The 17817-nt window shown below is 42.5% G+C and overlaps 1 protein-coding gene across 1 annotated transcript in view; it reads right to left on the minus strand.

Moving 5' to 3' along the window:
• Positions 1 to 3150: 3150 nt before the first annotated feature.
• Positions 3151 to 17817, minus strand: part of COL4A2 (collagen type IV alpha 2 chain) — a 146631-nt gene continuing 131964 nt past the window's right edge. Inside the window, exons 36-48 of the mRNA XM_074859288.1 lie at positions 17456 to 17530; positions 16742 to 16849; positions 15690 to 15797; positions 14335 to 14406; positions 13809 to 13934; positions 12310 to 12426; positions 10558 to 10719; positions 10325 to 10423; positions 9467 to 9613; positions 8757 to 8873; positions 7724 to 7915; positions 7093 to 7379; positions 3151 to 4810 (exon numbers count right to left, since the gene is read on the minus strand). Of these exons, the coding sequence (XP_074715389.1) occupies positions 4556 to 4810; positions 7093 to 7379; positions 7724 to 7915; positions 8757 to 8873; positions 9467 to 9613; positions 10325 to 10423; positions 10558 to 10719; positions 12310 to 12426; positions 13809 to 13934; positions 14335 to 14406; positions 15690 to 15797; positions 16742 to 16849; positions 17456 to 17530 (1865 nt within the window). The 3' untranslated portion in view covers positions 3151 to 4555. The remainder of the gene's footprint in view (positions 4811 to 7092; positions 7380 to 7723; positions 7916 to 8756; positions 8874 to 9466; positions 9614 to 10324; positions 10424 to 10557; positions 10720 to 12309; positions 12427 to 13808; positions 13935 to 14334; positions 14407 to 15689; positions 15798 to 16741; positions 16850 to 17455; positions 17531 to 17817) is intronic.

Here is a 17817-nt window from a genome sequence, read left to right on the forward strand (position 1 = left end):
CTGGGCCAGCGCTAGGTCTTGCATTAACAGTGGCTGTGCCATGTGCCTGTTCCGTGCCAGCTCTTCTGCATCCCACCGGCTGCAAGCAAGTGTTTTCCTCCATTACTTTGAGGTTTATTTCCCCATTACTAACCCCGGAGTGCAGCCTGGAGATGGGCCGGTTGTGGCTGTGCTGTGGGAGCCAGGTGGAACCCCTCCCTGCCAGGGCTAGTGATGGTGGGTGAAAGTGGGGACCCAGGTGTCTGCCTGCTTTGCCTGGGAGAGGAACCTCATTTTACAAGTATTTATTTTCCTCCTCTTTCTCCCCATTATGTTTGTCAGGATTATGTGAAGTGTTTGAACAGTGAAATAAAAGAGATGTTATTTTTGGCCATGCTGGGTGAATGTGACCTACAGGCCTGCCTGTGCCCAAGGTGATGGCTGGGCCAGGCTGTGACCTGAGGGCGAGGGAGGGATGGCAGGGTGAGTAGATGAGGATCTGTGCTGGCCTGGTTGGGAAGCCCCATCCTGCTTCCTGCCCCTCGCAGGTGCTGGTGGTGCAAGACTGAGGTTGCCATTGGCCCCTAACAACCCCAAGGTGGCTTCGAGTCTCCTGAGGGCCACAAAAGGAGCCTGAACCCGTTGGGTGCCTATGGGGCAGGCAGAGCTGCTGAGCCACCGCTTTGGCTTAGTTATGCCCTTGCCCATGTTGTGGTGGGAAGCACCACTGCCTGTTTTTACTTCTCTGCTCGTGTGTTATGGAGTGCAGTGATGTTACTTGTTCCCCTTGTCCAGCATGTCTTGCACCCATGTGTGCCTGGTCCCCAACAGCTGCGAGGCTGGGCCCCTGCTCACCCTTGGTGGGCACAGGTAGCCATCCCTGAGGATGCTGCTGGTCCCCACGCAGTTACAGGGGCTGCTGCTGACTGCACTGGGCTGCCATCAGCACATCAGCAGTGCCCCCCCCCCCCCCCCCCCCCCCCCCAGCCTCCCTTCTGGCAGCAATCTGATGCCTTCTGTTGTGGGGTCATGTTTACGGCTTGTCATTTGCTAATTTTCTGTTTCTGGCACATGTGGACAAGCCCCATCACATAGGGTGTGAACAAACTCAGCTGATCTGGTTGATACCGTCTGAGGAAATAATTGGTGTCAGCTGATGTCTCTATATTGACTTCACTGTATTTGTGCTGATATACTGATGCGGTATTACCTACAGAAGGGGAATATATTGTCATTTACCTTCTCCAGGCTAAGCAGCATGTTATACTTCCAACATGTTTTCAAACAGGAAAGTGTAGGAAGCAAACAGCATGCTTTGAAGCAAAAGATTTGACTTGGTAAAACCCAATACTTGTGTTTTTTACATCCTAGGCTAGAGCACTATAGTCCAGTAAAAAGAATGTTTTGTTTTGCTGTAGCTGAGTTTTTCCTGTATAAAACCATTTTAACTTCTTGGAAGTGGGTTCTGGGATCACAGAATCATGGAATGGTTTGGGTTGGAAGGGACCTTTAAAGATCACCTAGTTCCAACCCCCCTGCCATGGGCAGGGACATCTTCAACTAGATCAGGCTCCTCAAAGCCTCGTCCAACCTGGCCTTGAATGCTTTCAGGGATGTGGCATCCACAACTTCTCTGGGCAACCTGTTCCAGTGTCTCACCACCCTCATCGTAACAAATGTCCTCCTGCCCCATCTAAATCTACCCTCTTTCAGTTTAAAACCACTGCCCCTTGTCCTGTCACTAGAGGCCTTGGTAAAAGGTCTCTCTCAGTCTTTCTTATAATCCCCCCTTTATATATTGAAATGCTGCAGAAAGGTCTCCCTGGAGCCTTCTCTTCTCCAGGCTGAAAAATCTCAAGTCTCTCAGCCTTTCTTTATAGGAGAGGAGGTAAGCTTGCAGCTCAGGGGCCGTTTGAGTAAGTCAGTTCCATTCCATGCTTGCTTTGGGTTAGCTCACCAGGTGAAATCCTCTGGCTGCTGCAAGTATTCCACATTTGCATGCACGAGCTCCTTCCCCCTCTCAAACAGTGATTACGCAGGCTTTGGAGAAACACGGGTATGAGTACACAGACCTGAAGCACATGATGTACTCAAAGAAAGTACAGAAGTTCAAGTCTGCTTGGCACCTTATGGGGTTTTGTGCTTGGTTTGTTTTTTTCCTGCACCATGCCTGTGCGTTCAACTGAATGCCGTGTTGATACCGTGCTGAACAAACTTGTTAAGAACAGCTTATGTGAGTCAGAGAAAATTAAGAGGCAAAGCAACACCCAGAGGAAGACCTATCTGCTGAAGTTTTACATGCAAAAAAAATTAGCTACTTAGGAAGATTATGCAATGTATTAGCCATGAAAATCCAAATACTTTGCTGTTGTTGTCGACATAATTGCTTTTTACAGATTTTTTGTGTAACCTCCACTTGAATTCTCTTAAACCACTGAATGTGCTGCAGTGCCAGAGTTGCATGCTGTAAAAATCACAAGTGATAACTGTGTGATCATCCCATGACCTGCAAGAAGTAAGTTGCTGATTCTTGGGTGTTTGTTACTGTCATGTGTAATTTAAAAGAACTAGCAAATGTGGAATAGATTTGGCTCATGTTGACTGCCATGTTTTCAATTCTAAGTATTTTAATTAGCTGAAACAAATACTAGTGTGAGTAGTTTGGGGGCTGCCTTTCAGAGCTATAGCATGGCCAGAGAGCTCATTTCAAGCTCAGGTAATTTCTCTGTTTACGGATATATCTGGTTATATGTACAACTAATCTAGGTTAGACTATGCTAGCTAAGAACTTTAACTTAATTTACACTTCATATTTTTCGCAGAGGTAACAGTTGTCAAGTTTGGTTAATGTTGGTTTCCTGAACGTTGTAGAGCATGAATAATACATTGCTTTAATCTGCAACATTGCAATTTATTGGCTTAAATTCTTCTAACAACAGATGTAATACTATTTCAGTAGTTCAGCTAAGCAAGCAGTTTTTGGATCTTTTTAAGTGCCATGAAATAAACAAGTGTATTCCTGGTTGAAGAGTTTGAATTTCAGTGGAAGGAGATTTCTGGTAGTGCTTTTCTAATTCCTTAGGTGCAAAAAAAGTAATTCAACAGAGCAGACCATATGCATTGTATAGAAAAAACACTGTTTACAAAATGGAAATCATCAACAAATAGAGGTGTAGAAAAAAAAGGGGTTTATTTATGATACAGAGAGGTTGGAATGTAATTACAAAAGCCAAGAAGCATCTGAAGCAGGAGAGGTGAACTGTTGAAAAATCAGCTGTCATTGCTATAAAAATCTGATTTCAGTTTTAAGCATTCGGGTATATAATCAGACTATGCAAATAGGAAATTTGCAGCTGATCCATTTTTTTCCTCCCTCTCTTGCAGTGGTGAGGGACAACTTTGGGCTAAATTGCTTCTTTCTACAGAAGGAAAGAGCTGGCCATTCTGTCCATTTATCAAGCCTGGCATGCAATAACCTGGTTCTCTATGAGAAAAATAGTGCCAAATAAATGCCTTGCTTCCTTTCCCTTTGGTTTTGCAAGGATGGCTGTGTGCAAGCTGCGATGGTGGTAATCCCATTGTCATACGTCCCCAGCTGCCAGGACAGCATGCCTTCAGACAGACAACTGGCAGGTCTGCAAGTTTTGTGTTTGAAGATCATGTGGCATTGAGCAATATGCTCTCCTCCAAAACTCTATGTGTGATAGCTGCTCCAACAGTATGCAGTTAAAATCTGTGATGAGTGGCTCGGTTTCAGAGGGGAAAAGCTGCAATGCAAAAACCACCCTGTGCCACTGCTGTGTGGGCAGTGCAACACAGTGGAGCAAGAGACCTTTGTAAATGATCCTTTGGCCAGGGGTACATCTAGAAAAAAATCATCAAGCTGGTAAAATAGTCTCCTAATCAAAATAGGAAGACTTTCATTTTGTGGTCACTATTTTTGGGAGGCCTGTGGGCTTCTCTGCTATTGCCAGTAGTTAAGTGCTAAAGCATGGTGAGGCTTGAAAAAAACCAAATACAATAAAAAGGTGATTGTTTTGGGTGTGTTTGAAATGCCCAAGCATAAAATACTAAAATCAAAGTTAGGTTTCAATGCTGGACATAAGCACTTTCCAGAGTATGTTTTCAGCACTTTGATCACCCTGTGTTAATTTACAGAACTGTAGCTGTTAGTGTTTACTGTTGTGACAAATACAGTAAATAGAAAAGATACATATATTCTCTTAAAGTAAATGTAGTGGGTGTCTGACCAAGGTAACCATTTATTATTGAAGTTTTTTTGGTGTTTTAAAGCTGCAAGTATTTGTATCAGTTGGCAAATGACATAACGTTAGTCTAGCAAAAAACGTATATATACTATATAGTAGAACACAGCACTAGATTTGTGTGTTAGACTTAATTTGTGTTACACTTAATTTGCTTTTACAGACTTTTTAAAAATTAACTTTCCATTCAGCTTCTGAGGTAATAAGTTAAAAAAGCACCAACATGATTTATTCAAATATCTAACCATCATAGAAGGTTCCGCTGTATAAGAACTACATGATAAGCAGGTTCCTTATACTGTGGAAGACTTCTATAAATTTTTCATACAGACTTGACATCTGCTGATATGGCTTCGGATGAGTCCTGCCTTGAGTGTATCTGCTGAGGGCTTGCTTTGGAAGGGCTGGTCGATCGTAGTGAGCCAGAAGCTGTATTTATTTGCAAAGTAGTGACAGGTTCCGCGCGCGCCATTGCATTCAATGAAAGGAGTTGCTCTGAAATCTTCCAGGCAGCTCCCAGGAGAAACCAGCGACTGTCCTCCACCTTCATCACCAGCAGCAGTGTGCTAAACGAGACAAGGAGGGCAGCGTTCAGAGTACAACCTCAGACAGTGCTGTCAAAAACTTAAACATGTGAAAAGAGAAAAACTACTAGAATTGCTCCTAATTCTTATCTCCAGAGCAGAGTCAGCTAGTCCTGCAACTATGTAAGGCTTAACGGTTTGGCTGTTCTTTAGGAGCTAGCTCATATGTTGATGCCACTTCAAACTCTTCTGATAAACATCTTTTCTATAGTTAAGACTTTCCCTGTTGGAAGTCTGAGAATTGGAGAATCAATTTGGTTGGGAAGGGGCCTCTGGAGGTCACATCAGCCAGTCCCCTGCTCAAAGCTGGGCCAACTCCAAAGTTGCCCTCGGTTGCTCCAGGGCACTGTCACGTTGTTAATAACTCCAAGGATGGAGATTCCACAAACTCTCTGGGTAACCTGTTCCTCTGTTTGATTACCCTCACTGAGAAAAACTTTCCACCATATATCTAACTTGAATTTCCCCAATTATGAAGTCTGTCTTACTCTGCATCACATATGAGGAGCACTGTGGAATCAAAATTAGCTTCTATATGAATAACTAGTTCCCTCTATGGCATATTCTTGGACAGCAAATTACACCAAAATCATGCATCTTTACACCACTCCACTGTTACCTTTGATGTATACTGTGATAACAATCAATGTTACATTTCTTCCATCAAAGGCACTGCTGACAAAACAGGCATTTCCTCTGTCCCTTTAGGAACTGTATAGCTTCATTTTTAAGCGAAGCTGTTTTTGTTAAAAACTGAAGAAATTTGCAATATAGAAGAAAGCAGCTGGAAAATAAAGTTGCTAAATAGTTTTGTAAATGTAGGGAGAAGTCTGGGCACATCGAGTATGTTTGCCTGCCTGTTTTAATAAACACCATACTATAAAAGTGAAGCTGTAACTGGCTTGGTTTAATGCTGCAAGAGGCCCACTGTGGTCGTATAAATGAGTAACAGAAGTGGCCACCTTTTAACAGTTTAACAGAGTAAAGGACTCCGATCTCTGGCTGATGTTACATGTTGCTGAGGTTTAGATAGTTGTTTTTTTAAAAAAAATAACAAAACAACATCTCCCTGCCCCCAAAACCTCCCACCCAAACCCCAAAGCTGCAGCCCACCAGCTGTCTTACAAATTTGCAAGATTTGCTAAGCTATGAAGTTCAGGAGCAAAATCGTTCTAGCATCCCTCTACAAGAACAAAGTTGGTAGTAAGCAGCATAAACTATTACAGCTTTGAGGCCTTTGCAGTTGGAGCTGGGAAGCAGTTAGTAAAAACTGCACGTGTTATTTGAGCCCTGGCTTGGGAGCAGACCTGCTTGACAACCTCAGGAGGAGCACTGGCATTCCTACACTCAGTGTATAAGCTCCAACTCTATGCCTCTCTCTCTTCTTGTACTGGCCATGGCCTTTTATTCTTCTGCCTTTATAGGATGCATGATAGTGGGGTGCCGTTGCTACATGCAATCTTCCTGACTTCCATGGCTGTTTGGGCAGCAGTCCATGATGACTCCCTTCATGACTATACCTTACACAGAGGAAGGAGGTGACAAATTTAGGCCAAGGAAGTAAAACAATATGTACTCCGAGAGAACTACAAGTGTCCTGTACTTTTTCCATAGTTGCCTAAGAAGCAAAAATGTGTACACCAAGCACCTCATTTGCTCTGAACCCTAGCTGGGAAAGTGTGAACTCTTCTCACTGTGTGTTCCTTGGTGCTGGCAGACTTTGTCCTGCAAAATGTTCTTGCTAAGGTGACAACTTCGCTCTTAACAATGCTCAGTGTTTACAAAGGGCTTTGCAAACATTTAATTAATCCTTGGCATTCTTGTGAAGTAACTATGAGATTGCTATCAGGGCTTTTTATAGAAGCAAAAGAAAGGTCAAACATAGGGCTGGTCAAAAATTTGCCTTGCCCTCTCAAAACATTTTTAAACTCCCAATCTTTAGCTGTGTAAGGCTACTGTCGCACCTCAGTGCAATTTTATTTGCTAATCCACAGTTCTCCCTGTGTTCTGCTCTGAAGTACTATTTTGTACATAAAGTAAGGTCTCCAGATGCTATTCTGACAAGAGGCAATTTTCTCTGCAATTCACAGACATTTTTTGTTTCTCCTCTTCTGCTTCCTAGAAACTAGTTTTGTGGTTCCCTGGTTCCCCAGTATGATGCATGGTTTTGGTGCTCCTGGCTCTAAAACAGAGCAGCCTGCCTAGTATCTAAGACAAACTTAAAACCCAGTGCCACACAAAATGTGACATGGGAGAACAAATACCATAAGGAAGGAATATCCGATCCACAAACTGCGCCAGCCTTCAGGGCAGTGAGGAATAGAAGCTTCTTGGCTATGGACAGCAATTGCCACAGCTGGGGCCTCGCAAACTGAGCAGCGACTGATATATGGCCTAATGTCTTCTTCTGCCACAGGCATCATTGGAAGAGGTGCTGTAGTGGAGAGCCAGTAGGATTTATCATTTCGATTTGCGTAATAACAAATATCCCCAGGGTTACAGTAGAGGAATGGCATAGTACTAAAACGAGCCAAACATGAGCCAGCCAACCCTGTTAAAAGAGAAGAAAGCAGAAAGAAATTATAGCAATCATTCTCACAGAAGACAATGCATGTTTTCAGTTTCCTGCTCCTTCCCAAGCACATGTCAGTAAAACCCTGCGGTCCAGAATGTTTTGCTGGCTTTACAGGTCCCCTTGATCAACACCAATGACTTGCAGGAGCCCTCTCAGGGGCACTCTGTGCAGACATACAGTTTTTATCTTCTCATTTTGGTGTTTCCTAAGCCTGTTTGCAAAAGTCCCAGCTTTCTCTAAGTTCTATTTATTTTTTTGTTTTTGTTCTTTTCGGCCAGAGAGATGGAATTGAGGCTGCTGCCAGCAATACCTGCACATACCTAGATCCTGGTTGTGTGCTTTCTCTTGTCCTTCAAAGTACAGTAGGCTGTATCCACTCCAGAGTTTGTTCATGCCAACTGGGCACATTGGCTCTTGATCGGACTGGCTGTGCTTCACCAGCAGGTAGCCCATGCTAACGCTGCGACCCGGCATGCCTGGCAGCCCAGGGCTACCAGGGCGGCCTGGCTGGCCTTGGAAGAAGGTGGGAAAAGAAATAATACAACTTAGTTTGCGGTCCCACAAATGCTCTGATGGTATCTGATATTACAGCTAAGCTGCTGATGAACAAAGCTTAATTGCATGATGCCTCTTCTTATGGTAAATTATTGTTAAAAGAGCTGTAGTTCTGGGATTATAGCAGTTGCCTTTGAAGTAGACTGGTGCTGGATCAGGCTCCTTGGTTTCTAAGATGATGTATTTCACTCTCAGAGCCAGGGAAAGTCACATATAAAGTTCTGATGAATTTGAGCATACTTTGTACAATACAGATGAGCAGATTTTTCCTTTAAAACAGTTTCTTAGTCCAAGATTATCCAGTGGTTTTTTAATTATTTGCATTTGCTTCATATGGTTAAACTATGCTCTGCAAATACCTTTTTCTCTGTGTACTTAGCTAATTAAGAGAGTAATCGTTCTGCTCCTTGATTGGATAAGGACACAGATATTTCTTTTACAAATATGTTCCCTTAAACATCACCTGTCCAAATATCACCTACCCAACCATTAATTTCCATGAATGTAACTGTTAGTAAAACACTAGGCTGAAATGCTTAAGAGAAAACCAATATAAAAATACACTCAGATCAAACCAAACTCACTCACAAGTGGACTGATGTCTACATCTATCAAAACTTTTTCTGAAAATACCGCTTTAAGATAACTGTTAAAAGTTGTTAGTTGTCCCTTGTTAAAAAGCTGTGAAGACAGTAGCTTTCTCCTCCCCTCCTCCCCATCCAGTCATGTAGTTACTACAGAACAATTTATGGCAGTGGAACTGGAAAGAGGGAAGAAGTGCTGTGTGATACCTCTTACCTTCAAATCCCACCGGACCCTGAAACCCTGTTGCTCCTTGTTCACCTCTGGAGCCGGGAGGAGCTGGAATGCCACCCCTGCCCTGGAGTCCTGGCTCTCCGGGTGAGCCTCTGAAACCTTGCACCAACAACAGTTATAAGCACAGTGACTGCTGAGATATCAACATGCTACACGCTTTGTTAACATGTGCTCTACTTGCATATGTTTGGTCCTATCTGCCAGGTTTACAGCTTTACACTAAAGGCAAGATCCTATGATTCTTGTTCAGGCAAAGAGCGCTGACTTCATCGGAAGAGGTGGTTGGGACCTACATGAGCCCCACAGCCCTAATCTTTCACTCTTGCTACCACCATGCATCTCTGATGAGGCTAGCAGCAAGAGGTGCACTGCACTGGGTCCACTAATGTGACATTCCCTGGGTTGATAGTACGCCCACAAGGATGTGCACATTTCCACCAAAGATGTTCAGTCTTCATTTAAGTGAGATCCATATCTGACGTTGCTTCAGCTCTGTGAGTTGTTGAAGTTTTCTCCTGTTTTGCTTATGTTCCGAATGCTAGGAGGAGGAGGAAAGCCAAGCCCTAGCTTTGAAAGACCAAAATTTGACTCTCCTTTCTCACAGAATTTAAAGTAGAAGAGAGCCAAAGCAGTGCTCTGGTGGCCTCACTCTAAGGGGAACTGAGCTTTCACTCTGAGTGTGCGATTCCTACCTGGATCACCTGGTGGACCCTGAGGTCCCACATCTCCTGGGCTTCCTTGAGGTCCTGTATTTCCACGGGGACCTGGTGAGCCTTGCTGAGCAACCAGCCTTGGAGGAAGAGGGGGCAGCCCAGGAGAGCCTGGAGGGCCCTGAAAGCCTGTGATTAGAAGCAAGATGAGATAGTTTGATTAAAAAAACTCCTGTGTTTTCCTTAATGTGCTTTCATCCGCAGGTATGTTGCTGTTACTTGGCTGCATATGTGAGAGAGGGACTGTGGTCTGCAACTCACCACCTTGGCTATAGCAGCTATATTTATTATATTGGGGGAATGTGTGTGAGTATGGGGATTGTCTTCTCTTGGACAGCACACAGATAAGAAGGAAATGAATGATGCTACTGCTCCCTCATTTATGACACAGGAAGCTGGGAAGTTCCCCCCAAACAACCAACAGCTCTCTGAGGTGCAGCACCATCTTTTGGTGGTCTTCGGGAGACACAAATACATGATGGTATAGATGGAGAGAAGGATTTTAAAGGTATTTCTAAATATCCAGTATGTCTACTCTACAGGATGAGTTTAGATCAGGATTTTTTTCTTTTTTTTAACTGCAAAAATGGCTCTGATTTTGGAGTTAGCACCTCATACAAAATAAATTTGTAAAGGCAAAAAGTTGACTACCCATGTTAAATTCAGGCATCCGTCCACTGGAATTTGCCAGGGGTCACAGAGAGTCATGCAGGTTAGAGAGGACGCTGAAGGTCACCTAGCCCAATGTCCTGCTCAAAGCAGGACCAGTTAGATCAGTTCTGCGGAGCTGCAAAATGAGTAGTTTAGAAAGGAGTCATGCATCGGACTGCACTTACTCACCAGTTACTCCTCTATCTCCCTTGGGTCCGATAGGTCCCAAATCACCTGGAAATCCTACTGTGCCCATAAAGCCGATGACACCTTGTTCACCCTTACGACCTTTAATGCAAATGACAGGTGGCATTATTGCATTTCAACACAGATCAAGTGAGTGCAAAAGTCATGTTATTAAAGCTGCTGTAGCACAGGAGGTTCCCCTGCCTCTGGCCAAGAGCACCATTTTCCATTCTTACCTTTTGGTCCAGAGTACCCGGGAACGCCAGGCCTCCCTGCTGAGCCGGGATCACCTCTACTTCCTTTTGGGCCAATTTGTCCACTCACACCTGTTTGTCCACTCTCTCCTTTGCTTCCTGGTGGAGCCGGTATTCCAGGCTGCCCCTGTAGTCCTGGATAGCCTGTTTAGAGCACATACAGGTTGTAATCTATTTATAGTTAAGACCTGGGCACAGGGGAAAATAACAGTACTATCTAATTGTATCTCATCTGGTTTTATTTCCTTAATTGAAGTGGGGAGCTAATGCTTAGCTCCCCAATAGCCGTAGCTGGCACTCCTGCTCCTGCTCTCAGGCTGGCATACCCTTCTGCTGTGGTGGCAGAGGAATTAGAGCATGAAGCTCCCACAAAGGACAGTGTCATCTCAAGCAAGATTTCAGCTGAAGTGGGGTGCCTGCTGAGATACAGCCTTCCCCAGCAAATGCCTCACTTCACAGGGTGCCTCTCTGCTTCATCCTAAATTCCCCAAGTAACCAGAGAGAAATCAGAGAGCAGGGAGTACCTGACTCAGTGCCAGGTGGTAAATAAGCCAAGGACTTACTGTTCCGTGTATCTTAGTGCTTCAGTTGAACATCTGGATACAAGTAACTACTTCATGCTGTCTTGGGAATTATGGGAACAGCTTCTTTTTCCAGAACTACATATTGCCTGAAGCTAAACCTGGCAGGTTTCTCTTCAGTTACCTCTGCTGCCTAAGAAGACATTTGCACCTTGTTTCTGAGGAGAGAGGGACTTAATAACTAGGGTTTTGAGTGGAGCAGCTCTTGTGCTGCCTGTTGAAGTTGGATCACATGTGGATATGAAGGCAAGATGCATGTGGCAAAGAGTGAGTCATGCCTGTCTCACCATTCTGGCTGGGAGATGGTATTCCTGTTCCCACTCTCCTGACTGCTTCTACTTTTATTTTTTAATCCAACGACTGCCTGGGGAGTGGGGATCAGTATGCAGAGTTAGGCTAACTAATGTTCTCTTTCCATTTGGAAACCTAGGTATTTTGGTGGTTTTCAGCTGGTTTGCCCATTGTAAGCTTTTGCTGAGTTTATATAAAAGTTTCCATGCATCATATAAAGATGATAGTGGGACACCTGCAACTTCTGCTACAAGCTCTTCACAGTGGCACTACAGTTTGAAATGATTGTGCAGTCCAGTATGCAACAGATAGGTGTATCAGTCGCTAAATACAGAGAGACACACAGTGTCTCTTTCATATGTGTGAGAAAGGCAGGCTCATAGCATGGACTTTTAGAGAGAAGAGCGAATGCTTCCCAATGTAACTTAGTTTTCTTGGTAATTTCACATAGGAAAATTTTGTAAATGATTAAGAAAATATTCCTTAGACTTACAAGTCTGCCACGGACCTCAGATTTTAAAGTAGTAAATTAGCATAATGCTTCTGAAAGTTGTTAAGAGAATTCTGGATGATTAAATCTGTTATTTGCATGAAAAATCAAACCCTTCCATCAGGACAACCTGGAGGAACTGCCTTTCGCTTTCAAGAGGTCTGTCCCGATTATCTTATGTATCATTAGTTCTGTCCAACAATTATTCATGCACTTTAGTGTTGTATTTAAAAGGGATATTTTACTGAATCAAGACAGAAATAACAATGACTGCTGTTTCTAACCCAGTACTGAATCTTCTATTGTTGTCTGAGGGCACAACCTTGTACTTAATCTTTTATTGTTGTCCGAGGGGAACAAGGCAGGACTTACCTGGCACTCCATCTAGACCTGGGGAGCCTTTATCACCAGGATATCCTGATATATTTGAAATCCCAGGCGGCCCTGGAAATCCTTCCTGCCCAGGAATGCCAAAGGGTCCTTGGACTCCTGAAAGGAAGAGAAGAAATAATCAGTACTGCAAGGAAAATGAACAATTACAATTATAAGGACTCACCTTAGACTAAGTAAAAAGAATGGGATTTTCAAAATGGAAAACACCTGCAGTTCCCACTGATTTTTGTTTTATTTTTTCATATGATGTTGTGGAGATTTTTCTTAAAAGAACCAAATACTAGTTCTGTGCCAAAGCTCTCTGGATAGCTAATTACATCTCACTGTGTGGAATGCTAATAATCTTGTGCCTGCTAGGTAAAATATTATTTCAAGATAGGAAGTACTCAAAATATCCTAGGTATATTGGAGCAGACAAGAAAGCAGCTTTGTTCTTCTTTGTCCTGTGGAGTCAGGGGTCACAGACATGTAAGGTTTTCTGGGATCACTTAAAACCAAAAGTTTGAATCCAAGAAGTTCTCTATAGATGGAAAGTGTTAAATGGTCAAAAATCTGGCCCAACAATGACAGATTATTCTTTTAAGTAGATTCAAGTTGTTAGAAAGCCACAACCCCCCTTTTGTTTATTCATTTAAAAAAAAATTAATAATATTTAATTCTGACAAACATGAATAAGTGAAATAGCTGTTTCTTCCAGGGCTTGATAATACATCTCTGAATGGTGTTTGAGATGGCACAGCATATGTTACATAATGAGTAACAACATAGTGTAACACAAAAGAGTAGGAATGAGCCATTGAACCAAGTAGGCAAAGGCAGTAAGGTTTTATATCTATGCCAGTCCTTAATCCTTTCAGAGCCAAAATGTTGGAAAACTTTCCAGAAACCCCCTGTAATTAGTTGATTCATCCATAACATGAGTCTAGTGGCTCCCTGATGGAAGAAGAACTGGTGGTGAACCATACTGAGATAAGCACAGCCTTCTACAACAAGGTAGGTTTGGGCTGAAGGCTGTACACTTACATTGCACAGGGGTGATGGTACCAGTAAAGCACTGTGTGTGGGAACAGAGCTCAGGAGGGATCAATGGGACAATCACACACTGATGGACAGTGAGGCTTTCAGGAGAAAGTTAAATGTTGACGGATTTGCAACAAAAAGAAAGAAAAGCCATAGCATTTGTGTAACTGGAGCCTCATTAAAAATATTTTGGGAGCTGACAGCTCTGGCATCTGCAGTGTGCTGAGCTCAGTGGGTGCTACAAGAAGTTGGTGGGCTGCCTTGTCCAGCATTGGGCAAATCACATCGCTGTTTCTGAGCAAGGGCTGGCTGAGCTGCAGCACAAACTCCGAACAGTGACCTTCCCCACATCGGGAGCTCTCCTATACAGCTGTTTACACTATACTGCATTTTGTGATGTCTATAATACCCACGGCTGAAACAAATAATAAGTAGATTCCATTCTCTGGAATACAAACCTGGAACACCTCTGTCTCCCTTCTGACCCGGAGGTCCTCGGCTGCCTTCCACTCTGCTCGGCTCTCCCGCTTCCCCTTTGTCACCTACTGCACCTGGGAAACCTGCAGAGCCATAACCATCTGGACCTGTTGTGGAGTTGTTCAAAATTAAGACAAAAGCTGAAATGTTTCTGTGTGTAACAACGTATCAGCATGCTAATGTATATGTATAGAGCATGTGGATTTACTAAATACATGAGTCTGTAATGGCTCATTCAAAAAATTGCTCATAATGGGAAAAAGAGGCTTTGAGTCTTTAAATTTATAAGAGGAAAGAAATAATGATCTGAAGTTGTGTTCTAATCTATGTGTGTGGCAGCACACAGTGTACGAAGTTGTTTGCCAGAGCCCACAATAACAAAGCAAATTCCACATTGGGCTTTGGATGACACAGTTAAGAAAGTCACACTGCAAAGATCTGACTGACCAAACTTGCAGTCAACACAACGTGGTGCCTACGAACAGGCAGAATAAGAGTCTCACTTACCTGGTGATCCTGGTAAGCCCTTAGTGCCTGGTAAACCATGCAGTCCACTGATTCCTCTTAAGCCAGGCAAGCCTGTTTTAAAATTACATTCATGATTACCACAATAGTATCTGTGAGTGTATATATTGCTAGGCATAAAATTCAAATGCTTGAACAAATACTATTCCGTGTTAAATCCTTGTGTATTATATGCAAATTAATTCATTACAATAAGCTTATTATGAAATACACCACACCATGGTTTTGTGATTGGCAAATTTTGTTATTATCCAATAAACTCACTACAAGATTTCTTTTAAAATATCTCTGATCTGTCCAGTAGCATGCCCTTAGTACCAGTCTTGCTGCCACAATTTTGTTAACAACAATATAGTTTTCCAAAATCCTCAAACCAATACAATTATGGCATAATTGTAGGCTGTAAATGTGATTATCATGAAGATCTCTTCAGGAGAAATTCTCTCTGTGTCTTAAAAAAAACCCAACCAAACCCTAACAAAATGTCTAACAGCTTCTGCTGCTGCTGTTACAGGTAAAATTTATCCCATCTATTTGTACCTGTCAAAGTGTTAAGCATGATGTTAAAGCTAGACAGGTATCTCTAATCAATAGCCAGAGCTCTGGAGGACAATTCAACCTTCACAAAAATAAATGTCTGTCTGTCTCTTCACTGTCCTTAAAAGCAGCCTTCCTAACCATATTAGTTTAGATTTGATGCAGATTAAGATAGATGAATCTTACTAAAAGCAGGGCAATTTCTGGCTGTACTGTAGAAAAAAATATCTGCTTATTTAATATATTAAGGAATGAGGTGGCAACCAATGAGATGTATCCTGTGATACAAACAGCTTCATTTTAAATTATCACCTGTATTTTGATAGTAGAATTCTGTCTGAGCCATAAGTCATTCATCCTTAAAACCAGACATTGGATCAGTTCACAGTTTTTGATGATGCTGTAGGACAACGATATTGTTTGCTATCTAATGCCACATTATAATATTTTAATACTGTATATCACTACTCTTGCTGCATTTAAAATATTTTTTTTGTTTTTTTTCTTCCCAGCAGTCCTGAAAAATTAAAACGTTTCCTGAAAACTGCATTCCTGGTTGAGAAAGGTCATCAGTAGTTGAAGTGAGCTCAGTAGACACCAGTCCTTCAGAAGCCATAAATTAGAAAGCAACCACATGGGTCTTTGTTAATGCACCTAGACTTTAGGAGGAATAAATGTTTACTAGAGGGAACTCTGCCACTCTGAGCTGTGAAAAGCCCCCTTCTCTTCTTCTTCACCTCAAAAGAACAATAGCAAGTGCTCACACTGAAAGGACTGAATAGCTGAAGCTGTATGAATACCTGCTTGTCCTGGTAAGCCAGGCCATCCAGGAGTTCCCTTTTCACCTTGAAATCCAGGTGTCCCAGGGCTTCCTTGCTGCCCTGGGGGGCCAACCAGTCCTGGCAAACCTGCATGACAATGATGAATCATTGCTCATGAGTGTCCTTAAAACTAATAGCCCAAAACATGGACCTGTGCTACCTTCATTCTCCCAGGTAGCAAAATGAAGGCTTTCCCTTCCTAATGTCATTGTATGACGCTGCACAGCTCATCCAAGTGGAAGAAAATGAAAGAGAGCAAAGGTAGGAGAGGCAACGTGTAACAGAACGATATATTACGAACTTCAGGCTTCTGACAACCTCAGATATACAGTGGGTTCCTCCTATTGAAATGATAATTAAGTAATAATAAGTAATTTCATTTATGTGCACCTCAGTTTCCCCTTCTGCTGCATCTGTTTGCCTTTCTGACTGGAAAGCTGATTGGACAAGGACTGTTTCCCAGTGAGGTACCTACCGAAACTGCTCCAGTCTTGGCTGGACTTTGTAAGCCCTGTAATTATATGAGAAACGTGGAGCAACTGTTCTGAAAGAGCATTTTCATGATCCTCCTGCAATAATACCTGTTCTTAAGCCCCAAGTTTATGTTCCAGCCAGAGTCGAACCTGACTTCGGTTTCCCAGTACTCTTGTCGGCCAATGAGCCCAGCTCAAAGGCTTCTGAGTAACTGGGTCCTGGGGGATATCAACTTCATTTATGGCAGAAGAGAGCACTGAAAAGCCCATTTCCTTGAGTATTGAGACAGCATTAGCATACCCGAGTATGCCAGCAATACAACACTTTGACTGGACACATGATCACTACAAAAATGTTAAAACTGGTATGAAGCAGTTACACTTTTGAAATTTCCCCTTAGTATGTCCTACCATGAGTTCCACATCATTTTCACTGCTCTTTACTAACTTACAGAATGATCAACATATTAAAAATCTTAACGACTTTCTTTTGAGGGAAAAGAGCTTTTTTTTCCCTTTCTCTTCTGAAACAGTTTTATTCTTTCAAGAACATTTTACCTTCCTGTCCCAGAGAGCCAGGGACACCCTGTGTGCCCTTGAGGCCTTCAATGCCAGGGAAACCAGGATCACCGCCTTCACCTTTTTGTCCTGAGCCTCCTCTTGTGCCTGGAAAACCACAAAAACAGTATACTCTTTTAATAATCTCTATACGACCCTAAGCTAACAAGAATAATGTGAAGTTGGCTACTGAATGGGTCCTGGTCTTGCCACACAAAGACATTCTTCTCATCAGGGTGCCTGCATAATCTGGGAGAATGAATAGTTGTCTACAACATGCTGGCCAAACCATCATTAAATTTGTTTTTAAAAGTACTCCTCAAATTATGTGGAATATGACACTGACATTCAAGTGTTCTGCATGTGCAGGGAAATTTTAATACATTACCTAAAGAACATAATCCAAAATTGACCTGATTCTGCTATCCCATCTTCCATAATCACGGCCTGATATTGCTCCTTTTGTCAACAATGGCAAAAAAATATATAGAAATGTTTACTGGAGTTGCATCTGAGTGATGTTTACTGCTATAACTGTACTTTCAGTTGAAGAGGTAAACATGGCACATACTCCTTTCAATGAACCTCTTAGGAGCTGTCATGAGAGCACAGATTCAACAGCCATCAAAAGCCCATGGTAAGCTCCTCCTTCCTTCCTCTGTGGACTTTAGTATGTGAAAAATAATACATCCAGAACAACTGTGAAATTAATACCTGTTAAGCCTGGCACACCAACTTCTCCTTTAAGGCCTGGCATTCCTGGTAAGTTTATAGTATCTCCCTGCTCACCTGTTTCAAGCAAAAATAAACACAAGTGGTAAGGCTTTAATTTAAACAGTATTTCCTGTTGTTTTGAAGGAATTGCAACTTCCTTCCAAGGCGAAATTCAGTAGTTATCTTCCTAGAATGAAAGAGGAATAAGTTAAAGAAAGATAAACATAAAGTCTCTAGAACAGCCACCCTCCCTGCCATGGACAGATTTATCTATGGACAGTACATGTTGCATGAAATTAACATTATTAACCGTTTCACAGTCTCCCACATCTACAGTATCATTCTGTAAGACTGTATGAAGA

Source organism: Strix uralensis, chromosome 2 (genome assembly GCF_047716275.1).
Source record: "Strix uralensis isolate ZFMK-TIS-50842 chromosome 2, bStrUra1, whole genome shotgun sequence".
NCBI classification, from domain to species: domain Eukaryota; kingdom Metazoa; phylum Chordata; class Aves; order Strigiformes; family Strigidae; genus Strix; species Strix uralensis.